General features: G+C 35.9%; 1 protein-coding gene across 3 annotated transcripts in view; it reads right to left on the bottom strand.

Moving 5' to 3' along the window:
- Nucleotides 1-1,727: 1,727 nt before the first annotated feature.
- Nucleotides 1,728-24,751, bottom strand: part of MAP4K5 (mitogen-activated protein kinase kinase kinase kinase 5) — a 144,098-nt gene continuing 121,074 nt past the window's right edge. For 2 of the 3 annotated variants that reach the window (XM_082384816.1, XM_082384817.1), the window contains exons 27-32: nt 23,134-23,311; nt 13,576-13,644; nt 11,093-11,185; nt 8,472-8,542; nt 5,744-5,799; nt 1,728-3,352 (exon numbers count right to left, since the gene is read on the bottom strand). In XM_082384816.1, coding sequence (XP_082240942.1) covers nt 3,265-3,352; nt 5,744-5,799; nt 8,472-8,542; nt 11,093-11,185; nt 13,576-13,644; nt 23,134-23,311 — 555 coding nt within the window. In that variant the 3' untranslated portion in view covers nt 1,728-3,264. Of the gene's footprint in view, nt 3,353-5,743; nt 5,800-8,471; nt 8,543-11,092; nt 11,186-13,575; nt 13,645-19,208; nt 22,182-23,133; nt 23,312-24,751 lie in introns of those variants that run through there. The other variant, XM_082384818.1, reaches the window with a different exon arrangement.

Raw genomic sequence — 24,751 nt, 5'->3', positions numbered from 1 at the left:
CAATTGTGGGAACTATCACAGAGCTTCACAGAAGACCTGGTGGATCAAGCTGCCATTGTCTACACAGCAATGACCTCAATAATACACCTTTACATTGACCTTTCCTCCTTCTTCATTTCAGTATCACAAGTCCCTCACTCTGATTTTTCGGGGTCTGGGAGATGCATCAGGTAATTTATTATTTAGTCTTTCTGAAAAAGCCTCTCTGGGAACTTCTGATATGCTTCACTATGTTCTGTATGTCTGGTGTGGTGTCATCCTTGGATATCTCATCATCATCATCTGGGGAGTTCCTTCATCTCTCTCCTATGCTGAATCCCAGTCTTTGCACCTATGTCTTCATATTGCTTGGTTTATGACCTTATTTTTATGAAGCACATCCTCTAGTAGGTTCTTGAGAAAGACTATACGAAAGGTAAAGTTTGTGAGACCTTGTACAAATAAAAATGTCTTCATTATAACCTTAGGTTCAATTAATAGTTTATTTGAATCCAGAATTTTAGGTTGGAAATTTCTTTCAGAATTTTGAAGGCACTGCTTCTGTTGAAATCTGAAGTTATTCTGATTCTTATTTCTCGGTATTTGACCTGCCCCTTTTCTTCAGAAACATAACAGATCTTCTCTTTGACCCTGACATGCCTGAAATTTCATTATAGATTTTTTTCATCCACTGTGTTCTTTCAATCTAAAATCTGAAGTTCTTTAGTACTGAGAATATTTCTTGAAATACTCTGATTCTCTATTTTCTCTATTCTTTTTGGAACTCTGGGAGATTGGATATTGGGCCTCCTGGCCTGTTAATTTTCTTAATTTTTTTCTCCAATATTTTCATTTCTTTTTATTTTCTGAGAAATTTCTTCAACTTTATATTCTAAACCATCTATTGAATTATTCAGCTATGCTATATTTTTTCTAATAGCTCTGTTTTTTTGAAAGCTCCTTTTTTAGTATCCTACTCCTGATTCACAGTTGCAACATCTTTGCAAAGATACTTTTTCTTTTGACATTTTCTTCATTCTGCATAGTCTGTTTCCATTAGGTGCTTTTTCCCCTATTGTTTTCTCTCTTTCCTGTAAGAGGCTTTCCTCAGATGTTTCATAATTCCTGGTTGTTTAATCATTTTTATTATTGTTTTAAAATATTTATTTACTTTGGCTGCACTGGGTCTTAGTTGTGGCATGCGGGATCTTCGTTGCGGCATGCAGGCTTCTTAGTTGTGGCATGCATGTGGGATCTAGTTCCCCGACCAGGGATCGAACCCGGGCCCCCTGCATTGGGAGCAAGGAGTATTACCCACTGGACCACCAGGGAAGTCCCTGTTTAATCATTTTTAATAGCATAGGACTAAAAGACTAACTGTAAGCTCTGGATGCATGCAAAGGGTGGTGGGCATATTACGATTTTCACTGTAGATTTATCCAGCTGGGCAGTTTAGCCAGGACACTTCTGATGTCAGGATCTCTTTAGGTCTTTCCACTTGCACTGACCAGATGGCACAGAGAGGACTCTTCCAGTATTGTTAGGATGGGAAGATCTGGCTGCCAGGACTCAGAGAGGAGGAGGAGGATATTGGTCTTTGTATCCAGAATGTAAATATTTCCTGTTTTGAGTATGGTCCCCTGCCATCTATTGTATCCAGTGTCCTTCAGTCCAGAGGCCCCATTTAACATACCCAAAATAAACAGCAACACACTTACTGAAATCATAGCATTTTTAAAGGACAATACTTTATATATTTCATTTGCATAATATTTTATTGTTTGCATATTGCATAGTGAAAAGAACAGAGTCACAAGACTCATAGTCTGGCTCAACCACTAACTTGCTGTGTGAATTGGGTTAAGTCTCTTAACCTTGCTAACCCCTTATCTCCTCATCTGAAAAAAGGAGATGATGATAATACCTACTATACAGGACTGCTAAAGACCGAATGAGATAGTTACACTGTCTTCCTCTCAAGGAACTGCTGAAAATGAATCTGTAGTCTGCTCTTGCCATCCCCTTGTTCATCATCTCAACAATAACTGTTACATGCATTAAGACAATAGGTACCAGTGTGATGCTTTCATTTTGAATACTAACAATAGCAGAAAGGAAGAAAACTCAAAAATGGCCCAATCCTTACTTATCTTTAGAATACTGATTTTTATAATACTTATTTATACTACCCCATCAGGAATTAAATTTCATTTAAAGATTTTTTTTTAAAACCTACTAAAAATGAGGATCTATATATGTGAAAAACCCAAGAATACACATGTAGTTGCTTTACAGTTTCCCCTCTGGTATACTATAAGTAAAATACATATCACGGGCAGTTAAACACTTTTCCCCCCTACATTAGGGATGATAATATATATGAAGATTAATTTCTTATGCATTATCCCTAATGTAAAAAAAAAATCACAGGTATATTATACTGCTTGTCAAGAATACATACACACGGTAGTCACATCTAGAAATACACACTCCTTCTAATAATATTTCAACCATCATCATTATCTTCTGTATGAACCCCTACAATTATATGTAGTTGAAAACACAAAACTCTCTTTTAAGGCAATTCTGGATGATATTATATTACAAAATACTTGTGTTAAATAATATTGCATGTATGTATTGAACCTCCAAACACAGCCTTTAAACCCTCAAAGTACTAGTCTGAAAAGGTAAACAAAATTTTTATATATTATAAAAAAATTTAAGCTGCTCTGCAACCTTCCATTACTAAAAGTTAGATACATTACACCACTCCAGCAAGAGATTAATAAATAAGGATTAAATATTCTATTTTACAAAAACATACTGAATGGCCAATGTAAAAGTGAAAGGCTTACCTGATAATTTCTTTATCAAATTATGTTCATTAAGAAGGAATAAAACATGGTATAAAATGAGAAAACTGTCACTAAATTTACCTCTCTGAAGATAATCACATAAGCTGTTATCTAAAAATACCATGGCATCCTTGTTACAAACATTATTTTTTTTAAAAAGACTGTGTTTCCTGGAACTAGAGGACTATCTGTCTCATAGCTTTTATTAAGCAAACTTGATAAAACCACCACATAGTGGCAAGAGATAGAATAGCTGTTTCCAGCTACAGAAAATACTGAATTCTACCTTAAAGTACAGATCATTTGAGATATAACCCATAACAATTAAAGCAAATCATAGTGTAGTTTGTACTGAATTTCCTTAAGATATTTTTGCTTTCAATGGAGTGTATTCATTTTCCTGTCATTTGAGACCAGTTTCTGTTGCTTAGTAACTATTTTCATGTCCAGCCAAGATGTAAAGATTGCTGTGTGCAGTAGGATTTTCTGTTGGCCTACTTTCCAAAACAACAACCCTGCAATTAAATCAAAACAAAAGTCTTGTTAAAGAGTAGAAACAGAGATTTCATCTTCAAATACTAACATCAAACCAGGAAAGAATATCATTGTTCACATTCACATAAAATTACACAGAGATCACATTAATAGATGCACAGTCAAATTCAGCTTTACATTTTACAGCTTAAAAACAAAACTGAGTAAGAATTGATGAATTTATGAATATAAAATATTAAAAACATTTCAGGATAGTCTCATCTTATTCCAACTAAAAACAAATTTGCTTGCTCATATATGCCAAAAAAAGGTATAATAAAGCTTTAGAACATACATGAACAAGAAGGGGATGGAGGAAGGGCTGAGGATTTTAAGAGGCACCCACTCACACTGTTCTTCAAGGTATTTGCAAATAAATAGTTTTAAAAAGTATGAAATGGGGTCATCTCCCTTGTCCCTGGAACAAAGGCAGGGTAAGAGTTCAATGAAAGGACCAATAGGAAGAAAAACCAATCAAGTGTTATATCATAGGATCTACACTGTGTGAAGACAGGTTTGAGAACAAAATAAAAAACAATATGCCCATGCAGAGAAAAAAGTCTAGAAGGGGAAATGGGGGGGGGGGGGGAGTTGCATAAATAATTTTTATTTTTCTAGTGTATGAATTTCCTACAACTAGCATATTATTACTCTTGAAATGAAAACAACAAAAAAGTAATATATACTTAAAGTATGCATTAAAGAAAAGTAGAAAGGGAAAATAAAATTACCTATAATTCAACTGCCCGAAGTTTACCATTATTAATATTCTGACATAGTTTTCTTTCCTCCTAGACATTAATACCTATATTTACACAATACAATTTAACAAATCACTTTAAAAATTAAGACAAAACAAAAGCCTTGGTTAAGATATATGTCTTAAAATCAAGGAGATGCCCAAGTAAGAAGATAACCAGAACAAGGCAATGGTCTGAAAAAAGTAGTTTTTTAGGGCAATAGTGACAGAATGGAGAAACAATACAAACAAAGAAGGGGTAGATGAAAGAGAAAATTCTGAAAATTCTGGGGGAGGGAGTTGGAAGGAAACAAGTAACTAAGAGAAATGGTTTCTGATGCCTACCCTCTATCAAGCAGAAATCTCTCATACTATGTCTCACCAGAGTGCTATTTGTGCCAGGATCACTGAATGATCTACAATTCTTTTGTCAGCCCTTCCTGGAGAAGCAAAGGGCCTCCCATTCGACAGTCATTTACCAGGTGGTCCTCCAATTCTCTTTTTTGCAGGACTAGTTACTAGGTTGCCATGCTCTCTGGGCTTGCCTTTTCAATGGCAATGGGTAGTTGCCATTTTCCAAAAATCCTTTTTCTCTTTAAAAAATTTTTATGGAGTCATAACTCCAATTCTCCCCGCCTTCCTTAAGTGTGTAATATCTAAGCAATGGTTTTGTGACTAGACTGAACTTGAAGATCAGAGGTTCTCAATCCTTGCCTTAGGACTAATGTATACCAGTATAGCCAGTTTTGCTGCAGTAACAACTTTTGGAAAATAGGAAGGGATAGGTATTTTATTCATTGTAGAGGTAGATAACATAGACTTTGAAGAACAAAAGCTATAATTCTTTTTTCATGAGATGGCATAGTTTTGGAACTTATCTTTCATTTTGATCACAGAGACCACATAATTCCTTCTAATTTAGAATGACCTCAGAGACTCAGTCAAATATCTTGTGATATAAAAGTAAATGTCACGAGGTGCACATTCTGTTGGATATATACAGTAACAGTTAATAGAAGTTAACATGCCAGGAAGAAATGATGAAAACAAAGGAGCCTGAAATATGTCATGGTACTAGGGACATAAACACCTATTTAACACATTTTGTCTTGGCTGAGTATAACTGTTTCTAGAATCATGATCCTCACACTGACAAAAGCTTGCTTAACTGACTAATTAAAGTATTTCTCTCTCTCTCTCAATAAAGATACAGGGAAATTTCTCTAAGATTCTGAAGCCTCTAAGAGTTTTGTTTAACATACATAAAAATAAATAAGTGAACAAACCAAACAAAAACAAACACGTAGATACAGAGTGGCTACCAGGGGTAGGGGCGGAGGGAGAGCGAAGTAGGTAAAGGGGGTTAATATGTGGTGTTGAAAGGAAACTAAACTTTTGGTGGTGAGCACACTGCAGGGTATACAGAACTAGAAATATAATGTTGTATACATGAAATTTATATAAATGTTATAAGCCAATGTTACTTCTATTGAACAATATAAATAAACATATTGAAACAATATAAATAAGTATATTGAAAAAGAAGTTCTGTTTGAACACAGTCAGAGGTTGACAGTATAATTAAAAATACAATCGTTGAACTCCTTTGGTAATAAAACAACCAAACTATTACCTGTCTGATCCTAATAAGCGGAAAACTCTTGTTTCATCTGAAATCTCCTGGGTAACCTATGAAAGAAAATAGTCCATATTATTAGTCACCATATTATTTAAATTATAATTTAAAGATCATTTAGATAGAGCAAGTATTAAAAAGAATGATAATTTTTGATAGACTCAACTCCTCAAATTAAATAGATTTTAGTAAGTTTTTTTTTTGACTGCTTATTACTAGAAACAAATCAACATTTACGGAATATCTGTATGGGTCAAGCACTTTCCTTAGAACTTTTTATGCTATGTATTATCATTCCCATATTATTAAAGAGAAAACTAAGACTCAGTGAGGTTAAGTAACTTACTTTTAGGTCATATAACTAGTAGACCCAAGATCTGAGTACAGGTTTGCTGGACTGCACAGCCCCTACTCCTTCCTTTATGTCATAGGGCAGATGCTTGAGGTGGCACCCCTCAGCCCACCTGATTTCAGCAGAGCTGCAGTAGACATTCCCATGCACCAGTGTCTTACATCTGTGTACCGGGGGTATTCCTCTGCTCTGTCTTCTCCAAAACTAAAGAAAGAAGGTACTCAGTCGTGCACAGGTACTATTCCAAAGTGTGGGGAGTTGACACCTCTGGGGGAAACCCTTAACTACCAGGGGCAGCAGTTGGTGTATAAATGCACCCGCCTCCCCACCTTCTGATGAGCCAATTCTGAGGTGTGCTCCACACTGTTCCTCAGTAGTCCCTATGGGATTAAGCCCTCGTTGCCCATATTGAGAACCAGTTTATTAATGTGCTCTTTGTTGGCTTTTTGTCCCTCTCCATCTTACATTCCTTACTCTGTCACTTGTTTTCTGGGATCTACTCCCAAATAAACAAGGACCTGAGACCTTGTCTTAGGGTCAGCTTTTGGAGGAACCCAAACTATGACAGTGTGGATATAAAATAAGTATAAAAATACTCTGCTATCAATGAGTTTGCAGTCTAGCTGGGAAGATGGAATTAATAAACTTGAATCAGAAAATAAATCTGGTGCTATACTAAATGCAGCTGATTTTCAGAGTATTAAGTTCAGAAATGTTCCAATCATTGTGGACTAGAATGGCTGAATATTACTTTATGAACATTATAGCTAGGCTCAAATTGAAGGATTAGAACAAAACCAGAAAGAAAAAGGTAAGCAAGATGACTTAAAATAGGAGGTAGAATTCACACTTGATATGGTAAACAACAAGTAACTTCTACAGATTTCTAACCACAGGAGTGACACAGTGAAAATAGTATCTAAGGACAATTAATGTTATGGCAGTAAGTAGGACTGTAGGCTTCATTAAATGCAGGGGCCTGGTGACATTTAGTGACATGGGTCAGTAACTAAACGGATGCTTTCAAAGACAGCTGATTTATGTCATTTTCTCTTGGAAGCATTCTAATTCCACTGATTTACATCATTTTTACTTGGAAGCATTCTACTTCTGCATTCATATAAAAGGTGGAAATAGTTATATCTAAATAACAGTGTAAAGGTAATTCAAATAGAAGATTTTAAGCTTCAAAATAAGTCCATAAATTTGTGAGGCCCTGGTGTGCAAGAATTACACAGGTACTCACACAAATGGGAAATGTCTCTGTTAGTATTCTCTTAACTGTTAGGATTCACCTCTCAAGGTGGGAGTCCAAGTCCCACCTCCTACATGAAATGTATCCCGATTATCTCAGTAGAAGTGATTTTGGAGACCCTTCACATCCAGGCTCTGTCACTTAACTAGTTCTGTAACTCTGGGTAAGTTACTTAACCACTCTGTACCTGTAAAATCGGGAATATGAATAGTACATAACTTTACTTTGAATTGTACCTAAACCCCACTATATTATTAGCCTTCAATAAGCTAGTATTTGTAAAGTGCCTGGAAGATAGACATCATAAGGGTTTGATGTTATTTATAATTATGCTTCATTATGTCTTCAGTGCTATAATAAGAATAGTGTCCTAAATGTATTTAATACTCAATAAATATTTAGTAAACAAATTAATTTTCTTAGATTTTCCTTAGTCCTGTGATCCAATACATATTAATTTAGAATTTTAAATATAACATTAAAAAAGAAGCTGCAGGGGCTTCCCTGGTGGTGCAGTGGTTAAGAATCCGCCTGCCAATGCAGGGGACACGGGTTCGAGCCCTGGTTCAGGAAGATCCCACATGCCGCGGAGCAACTAAGCCCGTGTGCCACAACTACTGAAGCCCGAGCGCCTAAAGCCCGTGGTCCCAACAAGAGAAGCCACCACAACGAGAAGCCTGCGCACCACAACGAAGAATAGTCCCCGTTCGCCGCAACCAGAGAAAAGCCCACGTGCAGCAACGAAGACCCAACGTAGCCAAAAATAAAAATAAATAAAATAAATTTATAAAAAAAAAAGAAGCTGCACATTTATAGACTATGGAAAAGGCTTATTACCTTTAGAAAAGTTTAGTAAGTTTAGCAACCATATTTATAAATTACAAATAAGAGGACTGAAATTGTGTAAACTCATGTTTGACAATTCCTTGTGGCCACTGAGAATACAATAAATACAAAACTGAACATTATCTGAAGGAAAAATACTGGCAGTTTTGTTCTACCGGCATTAAAGGCATTAAACATAGCAATGTGGCTTCAGAAAGAAAATACATAAAACGAATGTTTCAACATTTAAAATCTTTAATGGGAATCACTGGAGGTAATTTGAGAAATCTTACCTCATCTGATTTGAAGCTTTTACCCTGCATTCCATGTTTCCAGAAAGCCAACACACTGTCTTGAAGGCATACTAAAAAGATAAGGGAGAACGGGACTAAAATAAGGCACATAGTAGTAGTGCATTATACATTTTCCTTAACTGTCTTTAATAAATGATAATGTAAGGCTATTCAAGTGCTTGGTGCAAAATGCCACTGTCTAGACCATTGGTTCCCAACATTTTTGTGGCTAAGTCATGTCAAAGCTCAAATAATTTATTGAGGCAGGGTCATGGAAGTTTTCAAAGATACATTATAACAGGCATTTATTTTAAAATGGGCTAATTTTTGATGAGCTGGACATCCGCATATTAATTTTTCTTTCATATACTATCTTTTGTCTTAGGTAAGTAAAATAATAAAAACATAACTGGTTTTTTGGATTAAAAAACATGATTATTTAAATAATGTGATATATTTAGAAGTAGCTATTCAGGAAGCATCTTTTATTTCTGTTCACATATTCCCTATTATAAAATTAATTTTTAAAAATAAACCTGTCCTGTAATCTAATATTTAACCACACTCTGAATATTTTTGATCTGTGAACCAATTCTTATTTGGAGGGGCTAGGGGCTCTCAGCTATAGTACTCACTGCTGCTGCCCAACCCCATCAGGCCTCCAGAGCCCACCGGGCCTTTGCCCTGGCCTTGCAGGTCCCACTGTTCACAAGGGTGGTCACAGATTTGAGCCAAGCTTGCCCAACTTCTTGATGGCTTTGGATTCAGGAACGACCATGACCCCGAAGTGTGGCCACCTCATGACATGCCATATCCCCTCTTGCTCTCCACCCATCTCCCACGATCCCCTGGGGTGGCCTGAGGGTCTTGGAGGAAAACCTGTTATCGCTGTGCCTTGTCCATTTCTGTGTCCTGCCTGTGCTGGGCCCACTGAAGCACACATATGGGGTCACTTATTGGTTTAGAAACAGAGTGGCAGGGCCTCCAATTTTGGGGGGGGGGGGAGGCAGCAGGGCCTCTGGGTCCTTCCTGGCCAGAGGCTAGAGTCATTAAAGCACAGTGAGAGAAGGAGAAAACCAATTTGATTGTTGGAGAGTTAGCCATATGCCCTATACCAGTAAAGATGGGAGAAAGTGATTGAAATTTATTATATTTCTTACTAGAATATTGACTCTGTAAAAAGTTAATGTAAGAATGTTCTGGAAACATAATTTAGCTCAATAAACATAAAAGTATTTTACAATAACAAATCATACAAGTTTCACTAGCCATGAAATAAAAAAACAGGTAGTACTGGCTTTGTTTTTAAAAGGTGACTTAAAGGGACTCTTTTTACCCAGGAGGATCCTTGAAATTATTCCAAAGTTCACTGGAAAGAAGAGATGGTAGCCTAGGAGGAACAAACTTTTGTATAACGAAAATAACCTAAAACATTTGGCATATATGAAAAAGTTGAGGTACTAGTGTGTTTCAGTTAAAATTAAGAGGACCTAAAGATCTGTATATTGGAATCTCTATTGAAAATATTAAATCTTAGAAACTGGCATGCAATAGCCAGCATAAAAAGGAGTAAAAGAAGAAAATATTTCCAAAATTCCTTTTGTCATGGCATCTACAGAAAGTTTAGGTTTTCTGCTTGAATAAAATTTCCAATCATAAGCAAATTATTTCTATGTAAGATGTTTACCCAGAGGGATGAATGTACTTTGCAATAGGGCAAAACTCCACTTGAGAAACCATTAAATTTTAAAAAAATCAACAGAAAACTTTCTAAACAGTGAGAAACACATTTTAAAAAGTATATACATTTAATTATAAAATACATATATTTTTTACGGCTCAAATAAAAATCACCAATTTTGTTTTAACTGTTTTTGACTTAAAGTAGAACCATATCATGAATTGTTCAAAATGTTTCCACCCATGGTACTTTTTCATAAGTTCTATCACCCTTGAGGAAAATACTTACTGACATATAATCAGTGAGGATGCAAACAATAATAATTTTTATCATAAAACCAATGATATTACAGAGTAAAACACTCATTGACAAGGAAGCAAATTCAAATGGCATAGTATTTTCCAGATTCTGTGGGAAACTAGTTATTTATATTTAAATAGACCTAAAAGCAAAAACCATCAACACACACCAACCAGAATCTTACACGGCAAAGAATTCTAGCATATCTAACATTGTTAATCACATCACACAAATACCTTCATGATTTGGAAAGAATTGGAAGAAGTATAATTCACTTGATGCAGCAAAGGGAACAATGAATAGAAGAAATGATTTCATGTTTTAAATATTCAAGAAACGACAATAAAAGATTTATTATGGTCCAGACCTGCACTGTCTAATATTATAGTAACTAGTCCTGTGTGGCTATTTACATCAAAATTTAAATTAATTAAAATTTAAAAAATTAAAATTAAAATGTAGCACTAGCCATGTTTCAAGTACTTAACAAGTGTGGTTAATGAATACTGTATTTAAGAACACAGAGAACATTTCTATATCAAAGAAACTTCTTTGAGACAGTGCTGGTCTAGATAACCCTAAGTATAGAATGAACAAAAAACCAAGTACTCTAAATGCATTATTAAAAAAGGAGACTTACCTACAGATTCAATGCGAAAATCAAAACTTAGCTCAGAGGCCAGTTTCTTACTTGATTTTAGTTTTCCTTGTAGATTTACAATTTTTACAAATTCTTAAAAAAAGAAAAAACAAGTCAAGACTGGAAATGCAGATTTGCTAAAATAAATGTAACTTGATAAGTGGACTTTACATGGATATATAACAATATTCTTAATAAAGTTCAATTATTTCTCTTGATTCAAGTATGCCCAGTGAAAAATTGTCACTGATATGTTCTATAAGAGTGAGGCCTCCGTAAATGGCAATCCCACCAGTATTTTTTTTTCATAGTTCATACTGAACACTTATGTTCTCATTTTTTAAAAAGTGAAGTGTTTCTTTAATAGTGGTTACCTTGGTGCCTAAATATTCAGCAATAAGAGTTGGTTTTTTTCCCCTTAAAAATTACATAACATATAAGTAATATCTGCAGTAATTCTTAACTTTAGTATGTAACTAATATTCTACAGAAGTACAAGGGAGGGAAAAATAGTACTCTCAAAAGTCAGAATTTCTTTATAAGTAAACTCTGGGATAGAGAGTATATGTGAATATTTCTATTTCCCTTTTGTCCATTTGTTTTTTAATTTAGCCATCTTAGCTCTGACTTGGAAGATATCTTCTCTCTGCATTACTTTCTCATCTGTCTACCATTATTTGTGATTACACACCTATCTCCATTGCTGCTTAGTAAAACTGATTTATACCATAGAGTTGACAAACAATTTTCAAAGTGTTACACTGCTCCCCTAAGAAAAAAAGAACAACTGAAGAAAGTCAACTTTCCGTTTACCATGAATAGCTGGGAAATGGAAGTCCTAGTTAATCAAAGGTTTAAAAAATTTTTTTTAAAAATACATAAATCAACAAAATGAAAACTAAGTACAATTTATTTTCCTTGGATGACTCAGAAGGTATTTAGGCATTTAATGTTAAAGGTTCAACACTACTACAATTAAATTCTGATCATCTGTTTATTTCATTAATCAGTACTGAGCTTTCTACTTGTTTGGGTAAAAAAGAATTTATCAAATTCACTTAAGAGTAACCAAACAACATGCCAATCTTATCAGTATTCAAAGAATCAAAAGTACTTAAGGGATAATGGGCAAATGAAACACTCTGGGGTTTGGTTTACTTATCTATAATATTAGATGATCTTTATGATTCTATAAGGCAAATCCACTAGGGAACACTTTAGAGAATAGAAATTAAGACAAAAATACAGGTAAATTCTGTAGTGGAACAATTTTAAAAATAACCCTAAACATCTATGGGCAGGTCTAGTAATTTTAAAATATTGGAATGAATCAAACCACAGCAAATATTGCCAAATTTCAAATATAATTCCAAGTCTGGGTGAATTTCACTTGCAGGATTCATTGCATTAAAGTAAGGGGGATTTTAAGAACTAGAATGCTTTGTTTGCAAAATTGAAAACACCTGTTGTTAAAGTTTTTCTGTTTCTTCCACTGCATATACAGTACAACACACATCTATCGATAACATCTCTTGCTGCATCAAAAGAATCACAACTAGCAGGTAAAGGTGTCAAATCTATTTGTGCATTAGAAAATCACACTGACATGATTCTAAAAGTTCATGTTATATGACTAGAAGTGACCAAATTAGTATAACCTTCTATATTTCATTAATTACAATGAATTATACAGAATTTTATACAGAGTAATTTAATACAGAATTTTACCCCAAGGTTATGGCAAACTGTTCTAATACAGTTGTCCCTCGGTATCCACAGGGAATTGGTTCCAGTACCCCTCACAGAGACCAAAGTCCATGGATGCTCAAGTGCCTTATATGAAATGGCCTAGTGTTTGCATATAACCTATACACAACCTCCCATAGACTTTAATTTTTAAAAATATTTTTATTGAAATATAGTTGATTTACAATATCGTGTAAGTTTCAGGTGTATAGCACAGTGATTCAGTTATACATATGTGTGTGTATATATATGTAGATATAGTCTTTTTCAGATTCTTTTCCCTTATAGGTTATTACATAATATTGAGTATAGTTCCCTGTGCTATACAGTAGGTCCTAGATTACTTATAATACCTAATACAACACAAAAGCTATATAAATAGTTGCCAGGCACTTGCAAATTCAGGTTTGCTTTTTTGAGCTTTCTGGAATTTTTTTTCTAAATATTTTCAATCCATGGTTGGCTGAATAGAGGATGTGGAACCTACAGATACAGAGGGCTGACTGTATAATGTTTCCAAGTAGGCCAAACAGAATAAAGAAAAAGGTCACAGAGGATAGTTTGACAAACAGATCAATTAGTTACTATATCTGTAGCCAATTTAGGTTTTTCATCAATAAAACAATGCCACTTAAGGTGGAAAACTGCAAATCTACTGTACTGATTCTATTAGAATCAATTCCATGAAAAGGTATATCAAGTAGTATACTTAGAATAAACTTTAAAATAATACTTACTGTCTAAACACACTAAAACAGTATCTCTCTCCAACTGTGTTACATGAATGGAATCTAACTGTTGGCTGCCTTGGGGGGAAAAAAAACAAGGTTACAGTTATATAACATGCTTTAAAAACTAGAACTTAGAAAAGAAACACAAATTCTGATCTTTTTCTGTGATTTTAAACTAGACTTTGAAATAAACACAGAAATTATATTTTGTAATTGTCTTGTCAAAAACTGTATGTAAGTCAATTTAAAAGAACGAAGTCCTAAGCAAGGCTAACTGAGCTGAGAAAGGCTCAATATTACATTTAGTTAATACCTCAGCTAGCTCTAGAAAGATGAGTTACAAAAATAAAATGAAGCAAACGGTAAATATGGGGAAGAAAGTAAGAGGCATACTATACAGTGACTAGATTTTGCTTTGCATTTTACAGTAGCCAATGGGAAGATGAAAACAAGATCAGTTAGATGCATCACACTGTCCCTGAGATAAAAATAAGTCAGTAATTCAGAAAAAGCAAAAGGATTAACAAAACTATTAGAGAGAAATTTTCCTGGTATTGGGGGGTGGGGTGGGATGGTGTGTGTGTGTGCGTGCACGCACGTAGGAAGGAGTTCCTGTATTAACAGGACACCAGGGTAGCATAATGAACAATACTGTCAACAACATCTTTGCAGGAAGCAACTTTCATCACTTTGCTGATATTCACAGGGCTACTTCTCTTAACATCTGCTAATAGAAGTGATGACATTTTTGCAAAACATTTTTGGTAAAACAATTTATTTTAGCCACACAGACTGCATGAATGGTCTAGATGAAGCTAAGAAAAGATTTTAGATAATTTAGAGCAGTCATTCTTTTTGTCTGTTTTTTGCTTTTTTTAAACTAATTTTTATTGGAGTATAGTTCATTTAAAATGTTGTGTTAGTTTCTGCTCTACAGCAAAGTGAATCAGTTATACATATACATGTATCCACTCTTTTTTAGATTCTATTCCCATATAGGTCATTACAGAGTACTGAGTAGAGTCCCCTGTGTTATACAGTAGATTCTTATTAGTTATCTATTTTATATATAGTAGTGTGTATACGTCAATCCTCTTGAAGTTTTTTATTTTTAATTTTTATTTATTTATTTATTTATTTATTTTTGGCTGTGTTGGGTCTTTGTTTCTGTGCAAGGGCTTTCTCCAGTAGCGGCAAGCTGGGGCCACTCTTCATTGTGGTGCGCGGGCCTCTCACTGTCGCGACCTCTCCCGCTGCAGAGCACAACCTCCAGACGCGCAAGCTCAGTAGTTGTGGCTCACGGGCCCAGCTGCTCCACGGCATGTGGGATCTTCCCAGACCAGGGCTCGAACCCGTGTCCCCTGCACTGGCAGCCAGACTCCCAACGACTGCGCCACCAGGGAAGTCCAGCTTTTTAAAAAAATTTTTAAAATTTAATCTTATTTATTTTTTTATACAGCAGGTTCCTATTAGTCATCAATTTTATACACATCAGTGCATACATGTCAATCCCAATCGCCCAATTCAGCACACCACCACCCCCACCCTCCCATGGCTTTCCACCCTTGGTGTCCATATGTTTGTTCTCTACATCTGTGTCTCAACTTCTGTCCTGCAAACTGGTTCATCTGTACCGTTTTTCTAGGTTCCACATACATGCGTTAATATACAGTATTTGTTTTTCTCTTTCTGACTTACTTCACTCTGTATGACAGTCTCTAGATCCATCCACGTCTCAACAAATGACTCTATTTCATTCCTTTTTATGGCTGAGTAATATTCCATTGTATATATGTACCACAACTTCTTTATTCATTCGTCTGTCGATGAGCATTTACGTTGCTTCCATTACCTGGCTATTGTAAATAGTGATGCAATGAACATTGGGGTGCATGTGTCTTTCTGAATTATGGTTTTCTCTGGGTATATGTCCAGTAGTGGGACTGCTGGATCATATGGTATTTCTACTTTTATTTCTTTAAGGAACCTCCATATTGTTCTCCATAGTGGCTGTATCAATTTACATTCCCACCAACAGTGCAAGAGGGTTCCCTTTTCTCTACACCCTCTCCAGCATTTGTTGTTTGTAGATTTTCTGATGATGCCCATTCTCACTGGTGTGAGGCGATACCTCATTGTAGTTTTGATTTGCATTTCTCTAATAATTAGTCATGTTGAGCAGCTTTTCATGTGCTTCTTGCCCATCTGTATGTCTTCTTTGGAGAAATGTCTATTTAGGTCTTCTGCCCAGTTTTGGATTGGGTTGTTTGTTTCTTTAATATTGAGCTGCATAAGCTGTTTATATATTGTGGAGATTAATCCTTTGTCTGTTGATTTGTTTGCAAATATTTCCTCCCATTCTGAGGGTTGTCTTTTCGTCTTGTTTATGGTTTCCTTTGCTGTGCAAAAGCTTTGAAGTTTCATTAGGTCCCATTTGTTTATTTTTGTTTTTATTTCCATTACTCTAGGAGGTGGATCAAAAAAGATCTTGCTGTGATTTATGTCAGAGTGTTCTTCCTATGTTTTCCTCTAAGAGTCTTATAGTGTCCGGTCTCGAATCCATTTTGAGTTTATTTTTGTATATGGTGTTAGGGAGTGTTCTAATGTCACTCTTTTACATGTAGCTGTCCAGTTTTCGCAGCACCACTTATTGAAGAGACTGTCTTTTCTCCATTGTATATCCTTGCCTCCTCTGTCACAGATTAGTTGACCATAGGTGCGTGGGTTTACCTCTGGGCTTTCTATCTTGTTCCATTGATCTATATTTCTGTTTTTGTGCCAGTACCATATTGTCTTGATTACTGTAGCTGTGTAGTATAGTCTGAAGTCAGGGAGTCTGATTCCTCCAGCTCCGTTTTTTTCCCTCAAGACTGCTTTGGCTATTCGGGGGTCCTTTGTGTCTCCATAAAAATTGTAAGTTTTTTGTTCTAGTTCCGTAAAAAATGCCATTGGTAATTTGATAGGGATTGCATTGAATCTGTAGATTGCTTTGGGTAGTATGGTCATTTTCACAATATTGATTCTGCCAATCCAAGAACATGGTATATCTCTCCAACTGTTGGTATCATCTTTAATTTCTTTCATCAGTGTCTTACAGTTTTCTGCATACAGGTCTTTTGTCTCCCTAGGTAGGTTTATTCCTAGGTATTTTATTCTTTTTGTTGCAATGGTAAATGGGAGTGTTTCCTTAATTTCTCTTTCAGATTTTTCATCATTAGTGTATAGGAATGCAAGAGATTTCTGTGCATTAATTTTGTATCCTGTAACTTTACCATATTCATTAATTAGCTCTAGCAGTTTTCTGGTGGCAGTTTTAGGATTCTCTATGTATAGTATCATGTCATCTGCAAACAGTGACAGTTATACTTCTTTTCTAATTTGTATTCCTTTTATTTCTTTTTCTTCTCTGATTGCCGTGGCTAGGACTTCCAAAACTATGTTGAATAATAGTGGTGAGAGTGGACATCCTTGTCTTGTTCCTGATCTTAGAGGAAATGCTTTCAGTTTTTCACCATTGAGAATGATGTTTGCTGTGGGTTGGTCGTATATGGCCTTTATTATGTTGAGGTAGGTTCCCTCTATGCCCACTTTCTGGAGAGTTTTTATCATAAATGGGTGTTGAATTTTGTCAAAAGCTTTTTCTGCATCTATTGAGATGATCATATGGCTTTTATTCTTCAATTTGTTAATATGGTGTATCACATTGATTGACTTGCGTATATTGAAGAATCCTTGCATCCCTAGGATAAATCCCACTTGCTCATGGTGTATGATCCTTTTAATGTGTTTCTGGATTCTGTTTGCTAGTATTTTGTTGAGGATCTTTGCATCTATATTCATCAGTGCTATTGGTCTGTAATTTTCTTTTTGTGTAGTATCTTTGTCTGGTTTTGGTATCAGGGTGATGGTGGCCTCATAGAATGAGTTTGGGAGTACTCCTTCCTCTGCAATTTTATGGAAGAGTTTGAGAAGGATGGGTGTTAGCTCTTCTCTAAATGTTTGATAGAATTCACCTGTGAAGCCATCTGGTCCTGGACTTTTGTTTGTTGGAAGATTTTTAATCACAGTTTCAATTTCATTACTTGTGACTGGTCTGTTCATATTTTCTGTTTCTTCCTGGTTCAGTCTTGGAAGGTTATACCTTTCTAAGAATTTGTCCATTTCTTCCAGGTTGTCCATTTCATTGGCATAGAGTTGCTTGTAGTAGTCTCTTGGGATACTTTGTATTTCTGCGGTGTCTGTTTTAACTTCTCCTTTTTCATTTCTAATTTTACGGATTTGAGTCCTCTCCCTCTTTTTTTTGATGAGACTGGCTAATGGTTTATAAATTTTGTTTATCTTCTCAAAGAACCAGCTTTTAGTTTTATTGATCTTTGCTATTGTTTTCTTTGTTTCTATTTCATTTATTCTGCTCTGATCTTTATGATTTCTTTCCTTCTGCTAACTTTGGGTTTTGTTTGTTCTTCTTTCTCTACTTCCTTTAGGTGTAAGGTTAGATTGTTTATTTGAGGTTTTTCTTGTTTCTTGAGGTAGGCTTTTATAGCTATAAACGTCCCTCTTAGAACTGCTTTTGCTGCCTCCCTCCCATAGGTTTTGGATCGTTGTGTTTTCATTGTCATTTGTCTCTAGGTATTTTTTGATTTCCTCTTTGATTTCTTCAGTGATCTCTTGGTTATTTAGTAACGTATCGTTTAGCTTCCATGTGTTCGTGTTTTTTACATTTTTTTCCCTGTAACTGATTTCTAATCTCATAGCGTTGTGATCAGAAAAGATGCTTGGTATGATTTGTTTTCTTAAATTTACTGAGGCTTCATTTGTCACCCAATATGTGATCTATCCTGGAGAATGTTCCGTGCGCACTTGAGAAGAAAGTGTAATCTGCTGTTTTTGGATAGAATGTCCTATAAATATCAATTAAATCTATCTGGTCTATTGTGTCATTTAAAGCTTCTGTTTCCTTACTTATTTTCATTTTGGATGATCTGTCCATTGGTGTGAGGTGTTAAAGTCCCCCACTATTATTGTGTTACTGTCGATTTCCTCTTTTATATCTGTTAGCAGTTGCCTTATGTATTGAGGTGCTCCTACGTTGGGTGCATATATAATTGTTATATCTTCTTCTTGGATTGATCCCTTGATCATTACGTAGTGTCCTTCCTTGTCTCTTGTAACATTCTTTATTTTAAAGTCTATTTTATCTGATATGAGTATTGCTACTCCAGCTTTCTTTTGATTTCCATTTGCATGGAATATCTTTTTTCCATCCCCTCACTTTCAGTCTGTATGTGTCCCTAGGTCTGAAGTGGGTCTCTTGTAGACAGCATATATATGGGTCTTGTTTTTGTATCTATTCAGCAAGCCTGTGTCTTTTGGTTGGAGCATTTAATCCATTCACGTTTAAGGTAATTGTCGATATGTGTGTTCCTATGACCATTTTCTTAATTGTTTTGGGTTTGTTTTTGTAGGTCCTTTTCTTCTCTTGTGTTTCCCACTTAGAGAAGTTCCTTTAGCATTTGTTGTAGAGCTGGTGTGGTGGTGCTGAATTCTCTTAGCTTTTGCTTGTCTGTAAAGCTTTTGATTTCTCCGTCAAATCTGAATGAGATCCTTGACGGGTAGAGTAATCTTGGTTGTAGGTTCTTCCCTTTCATCACTTTAAGTATATCATGACACTCCCTTCTGGCTTGCAGAGTTTCTGCTGAGAAATCAGCTGTTAACCTTATGGGAGTTCCCTTGTATGTTATTTGTCGTTTTTCCCTTGCTGCTTTCAATAGTTTTTCTTTGTTTTAATTTTTGCCAATTTGATTACTATGTGTCTTGGCGTGTTTCTCCTTGGGTTTATCCTGTATGGGACTCTCTGCGCTTCCTGGACTTGGGTGGCTATTTCCTTTCCCATGTTAGGGAAGTTTTCGACTATAATCTCTTCAAATATTTTCTCTGGTCCTTTCTCTGTCTCTTCTCCTTCTGGGACCCCTATAATGTGAATGTTGTTGCGTTTAATGTTGTCCCAGAGGTCTCTTAGGCTGTCTTCATTTCTTTTCATTCTTTTTTCTTTAGTCTGTTCCGCAGCATTGAATTCCACCATTCTGTCTTCCAGGTCAGTTATCCGTTCTTCTGCCTCAGTTATTCTGCTATTGATTCCTTCTAGTGTAGTTTTCATTTCAGTTATTGTATCGTTCATCTCTGTTTGTGTGTTCTCTAATTTCTTCTAGGTCTTTGTTAAACATTTCTTTCATCTTCTCGATCTTTGCCTCCATTCTTATTCCGAGGTCCTGGATCATCTTCACTATCATTATTCTGAATTCTTTTTCTGGAAGGTTGCCTATCTCCACTTCATTTAGTTGTTTTTCTGGGGTTTTATCTTGTTCCTTCATCTGGTACATAGCCCTCTGCCTTTTCATCTTGTCTCTCTGTGAATGTGGTTTCTGCTCCACAGGCTGCAGGATTGTAGTTCTTCTTGCTTCTCCTCTTTAAGCTTCTTATGAATATACTTTATGTCTTGCGTTCATGACACACTTGGGAATTCCAGGGCGGACCAGTGGTTAGGACTCAGCGTTCTCACTGCCAGGGGCCAGGGTTCGATCCTTGGTCGGGGAACTAAGATCCTGCAAGCCGCACTTCAATAATTCCTCTTTTCATTTCAGCTAACATTTTTCTCTTGTTCTTCCCACTCAAACTATCAAAAAATGTTGTCTACCTTTGCTGTCTCTATTTATTTACTTCCCACTCATCCTTTGCCACTGTAATCTCAGAGCAGTCATTCTTAACTACGTCTCTTTGGGACACCCGTAACTCCTCTCCCTTAAAAACTGCACATCTGAGCATAAACACAAAATTATTACTTCGGGTTTTTGTGGACCTTCCAAAGTCCCTATATAGTGAAGAATCCAGATGTACAGAACTGGTAAACTGTTGTCCCTTGGCAACATTCCAAAAAATAGCTTTTCTCAGTAAAGCTATGTTCGTGCATTTATTCAACATTTATTGAGTGCTGATAAGTGCTAAGCACCATCCTTGGAGAAAAGGATACTGCAATAATACATCAAACTATGACTGAAAGAGTCTTGGAATATGAGTTCATTTTAACTGTTTCAGCTGTTGCCAATTCAAGGCATGGCCTCAACAATCAACATACCTGGGAGATAGATTAGCAATCATTTATGAAAATGGAAAAGGCTAATAAAGACAGTTTCTGCTTTAGGGTGATTTGAATGTTTACCCTCAGAGTCCTGGCTCTCCTTAGGAAGTAATTTTGGGTCTGCCTTAATTTTAGTCTAGACAATGTTAAAAGTGGGTAGAACCGTTTGCCTCTGGCATTAAAAAAACAAAACAAACAACAACAAAAACCTCTCAAACATCACCCCCTGCAAATTCACAAGATGACTCACTGAATGCCCAGCCTTAAGCAATGTAACCTCCTAATACATCATACAGAAGATAGTTGTTTGAAAACTCACATTAGATAATCATATGAAATGACTTTCTCTACACTATTATTGTATACTAACCAGTAAAAACAAGTTGGGGCTGTCTGCCAAACATGATCTTGGTTTTTAAATAAACTGACCCATAACTCTTCTTTTTAGCAATAATTACATGATAGGAACACGCTTCTATTTGGGTTGTTTATATTTTATGATAATAAATGTCATTTCCACCTTTCTGTTAGGTATACCAGGAAGATATGCATCTACCTCAGCCAAAAACATTATTAGAAACAAAGGTGGGTGCAGGTGGGGTGGGAGGGTAAAAGAATACATTCCTATTTTATTCTACTGGAAATTATAATTTGGTCTATAAAGACAGTGATATTAGACCACGGCATGCTGGAACTGGCTTGTACTGGACTGATAAATTTTCAGAAATTTTGCAAGCCAGATGACATCAAGTTGGTAGTCTGAAACTGGCTGTGGTGGGAGCATTTATACCACAGAAATAGGCAACTGGTACCAACCAGGCTTCTCTGCACCCCAAGAGTCTATTGTTAAACATTTACTAGAACACCACTAGTTCACAGTGATTCTGAAAGTGACATTAGTGCAGTTCTACATTAACTTAAGTAGCTGGGTTTTATAAAAGTGTCCTTATAATTTAGCCTATAAATGATCAAAAGCCAAAGATACTTAATAAGAACCTTCAAACTTATAATACTTGTAACAGACTTCTCGAGGTGATAAAGAATGTAACAGTGGTCAGAAATGAAATAAGTTATAACTAAAGCTTACTTGACTTCATATGTAAAAATGGCTTGATAAATCTGGGTGATAATACACTAGCACAACAAAAACAGTAAACTGGCAAAATGAAGACCTTCTTCATTTTACTTATTTTTTAACATGAATTCTTTAATATTTTATTTAAAAAATTTTTAAAGTTTATTTATTTAGTTTGGTTGCGCTGGGTCTTAGTTGCGGCAGGCAGGCTCCTTAGTTGCGGCTCACGGGCTCCTTAGTTGCGGCCGGTGGGCTCTTTAGTTGTGGCTCGTGGGCTTCTTAGTTGCGGCCAGCGGGCTCCTTAGTTGTGGCTCATGGGCTCCTTAGTTGTGGCACGTGAACTCTTAGTTGTGGCATGCATGTGGGATCTAGTTCTCTGACTAGGGATCGAACCCTTGTCCCCTGCATTGGAAGGTGGATTCTTTTTTAAAGCATGACTAGTATTTACTTATTTATTTATTTATTTTTGGCTGTGTTGGGTCTTCATTTCTGTGCGAGGGCTTTCTCTAGTTGTGGCGAGCAGGGGCCACTCTTCATCGCGGTGCGCGGGCCCTCTCACTACCACGGCCTCTCTTGTTGCGGAGCACAGGCTCCAGACACGCAGGCTCAGTAGTTGTGGCTCACGGGCCAAGTTGCTCCGCGGCAGGTGGGATCTTCCCAGAACAGGGCTCGAACCCGTGTCCCCTGCATTGGCAGGCAGATTCTCAACCACTGTGCCACCAGGGAAGCCCTGGAAGGTGGATTCTTAACCACTGCAGTACCAGGGAATTCCCTTGACATGAATTCTTGATTGATTTGTTCCAATTTTAAAGTTTGAAAATAAAGTTCTCAACCTTTTCAGAGTTTTCACTGAGACATGTTTGATAAAATCCTAGGCTAACAAACCATTCTCAGAAAATGCAAGAGATATTTTCCTGTATCTTTAAATGGTAAAGCTTGGAGGCCACACATGAGAGGCTTCTATTCAAGTATGAAAAGTACCAGAACTCAATGATTTTAAGAAGTGTGGGGGGAAAAAAGTGATAGGAAAAAAAAAGTTATTTCTTTGCTTGAGAAGCTGATAAAATTTGAAAAGTATCTTAGAAAACTTAATTATTTAATAAGTCTAAAGATTAACGGATAACAACTAAGACTTAAATGTCAGGAGTCATTAAAATTTTCCTTGGTAAAATACTTTGTATCAAATTGCCTCAGGCAAATAGAGATCATAAACTATATGTACATGATCCTCTGGGCTTACTTGGGAAACTATGTTCTGAATCTTTATTTGCAAGAGCCCACGCAGGTTGAACCTATTCTGCTTCTTTTGTAGGCAAAAGCATCAATATTTTAACATAAAGTAAAAAACACTTACCTCCACCAATTTCTGTAAACCATGAAGATGCAGAGTTCAAATTGATTGTCTCAAACTGAACTACCTGATTTAATTCGGTGCCCTTGCTAATAGCTACACAGACCATAGGGTATTCCTGTTCTGGTATTACCAGCATTTCAAACACATTCAAAGGACTTGGCAAAGGAAAATCAAAGTGCTGCAAAAAATAAACAGATGTATAATTTAGAAACAATCTCCTCATTCATATTGTTGAATAAATTCAACAGAAAGGCTTTCATTTTCTTGATTGATCTAATTCTGAAAAACGACTACCTCTTATCAGCACAAAAACAGACATATAGATCAATGGAACAGAATAGAGAGCCTAGAAGTAAACCCACACACCTATGATCAATTAATCTACAACAAAGGAGAAAAGAATATACAATGGAGAAAAGACAGTCTCTTCAACATGCAGTGTTAGGAAAGCTGGACAGCCTCATGTAAATCAATGAAGTTAGAACACTCCCTCACACCATATACAATAATAAACTCAAAATGGTTTAAAGGTTTAAATATAAGATATAGCACCATAAAACTCTTAGAACATAGGCAAAACATTCTTTGAAAAAAATCGTAGCACTATTTTCTTAGATCAGTCTCCCAAGGCAAAAAAATAAAAATAAGCAAAAATAAACAAATGGGATGTAATCAAACTTAAAAGCTTTTTGCACAGCAAAGGAAACCATAAAAAAAACAAAGAAAACATCCAGAATGGGACAAAATATTTGAAAATGATGCAACTGACAAGGGGTTAATTTCCAAAATATACAAACAGCTCATATAACTCAATATCAAAAAAACAACCCAATCAAAAAATGGGCAGAACACCTAAATAGACATTTTCCCAAAGAAGACATACAGATGGCTAACAGGCACATGAAAAGTTGTTCAACATCGCTAATTATCAGAGAAACGCAAATCAAAACTACAATGAGGTACCACCTCGCAACAGTCAAAATGGCCATCACTAAAAAGTCTATAAATAATAAATGCTAGAAAGGATGTGGAGAAAAGGGAACCCTCCTACACTGTTCGTGGGGATATAAATTGGTGTAGCCACAATGGAGAACAGTACGGAGGTTCCTTAAAAAACTAAAAACAGAGCTAACATATGATCCAGCAATCTCACTCCTGGGCATATTTTTGGAAAAGATGAAACTCTAATTTGAAAACATACATGCACCCCATGCCGTTCACAGCTGCACTATTTACAACAGCCAAGACCAGAAACAATCCAAGTGCCCATCAACAGACGACTGGCGTTAAGAAAATGTGATTGATACACACACACACACACACACAGGAATATTATTTAGCCATAAAAGGAATGAAATATTGCCATTTGCAGTAACATGGATGGACCTAGAGAATATTATGCTTAGTGAAGTAAGTCAGACAAAGACAAATACTATATGATATCATTTATATGTGGAATCTAAAAAATAATACAAATGAATATATATACGAAACAGAAACAAACTCACAGACATAGAAAACAAAGAGGAAAGGGAGTGGGGGAGGGATAAATAAGAAGTATGGGATTAACAAACTACTATACATAAAATAGATAAGGAAGAAGGATTTACTGTATAAC

This window comes from Balaenoptera borealis (assembly GCF_965194805.1).
Source record: "Balaenoptera borealis genome assembly, chromosome: 3".
In the NCBI taxonomy this organism is placed as follows: Eukaryota; Metazoa; Chordata; class Mammalia; order Artiodactyla; family Balaenopteridae; genus Balaenoptera; species Balaenoptera borealis.
Note: the sequence above shows the minus strand (reverse complement) of the source record. Positions and strands in the feature narration are given on the sequence as shown.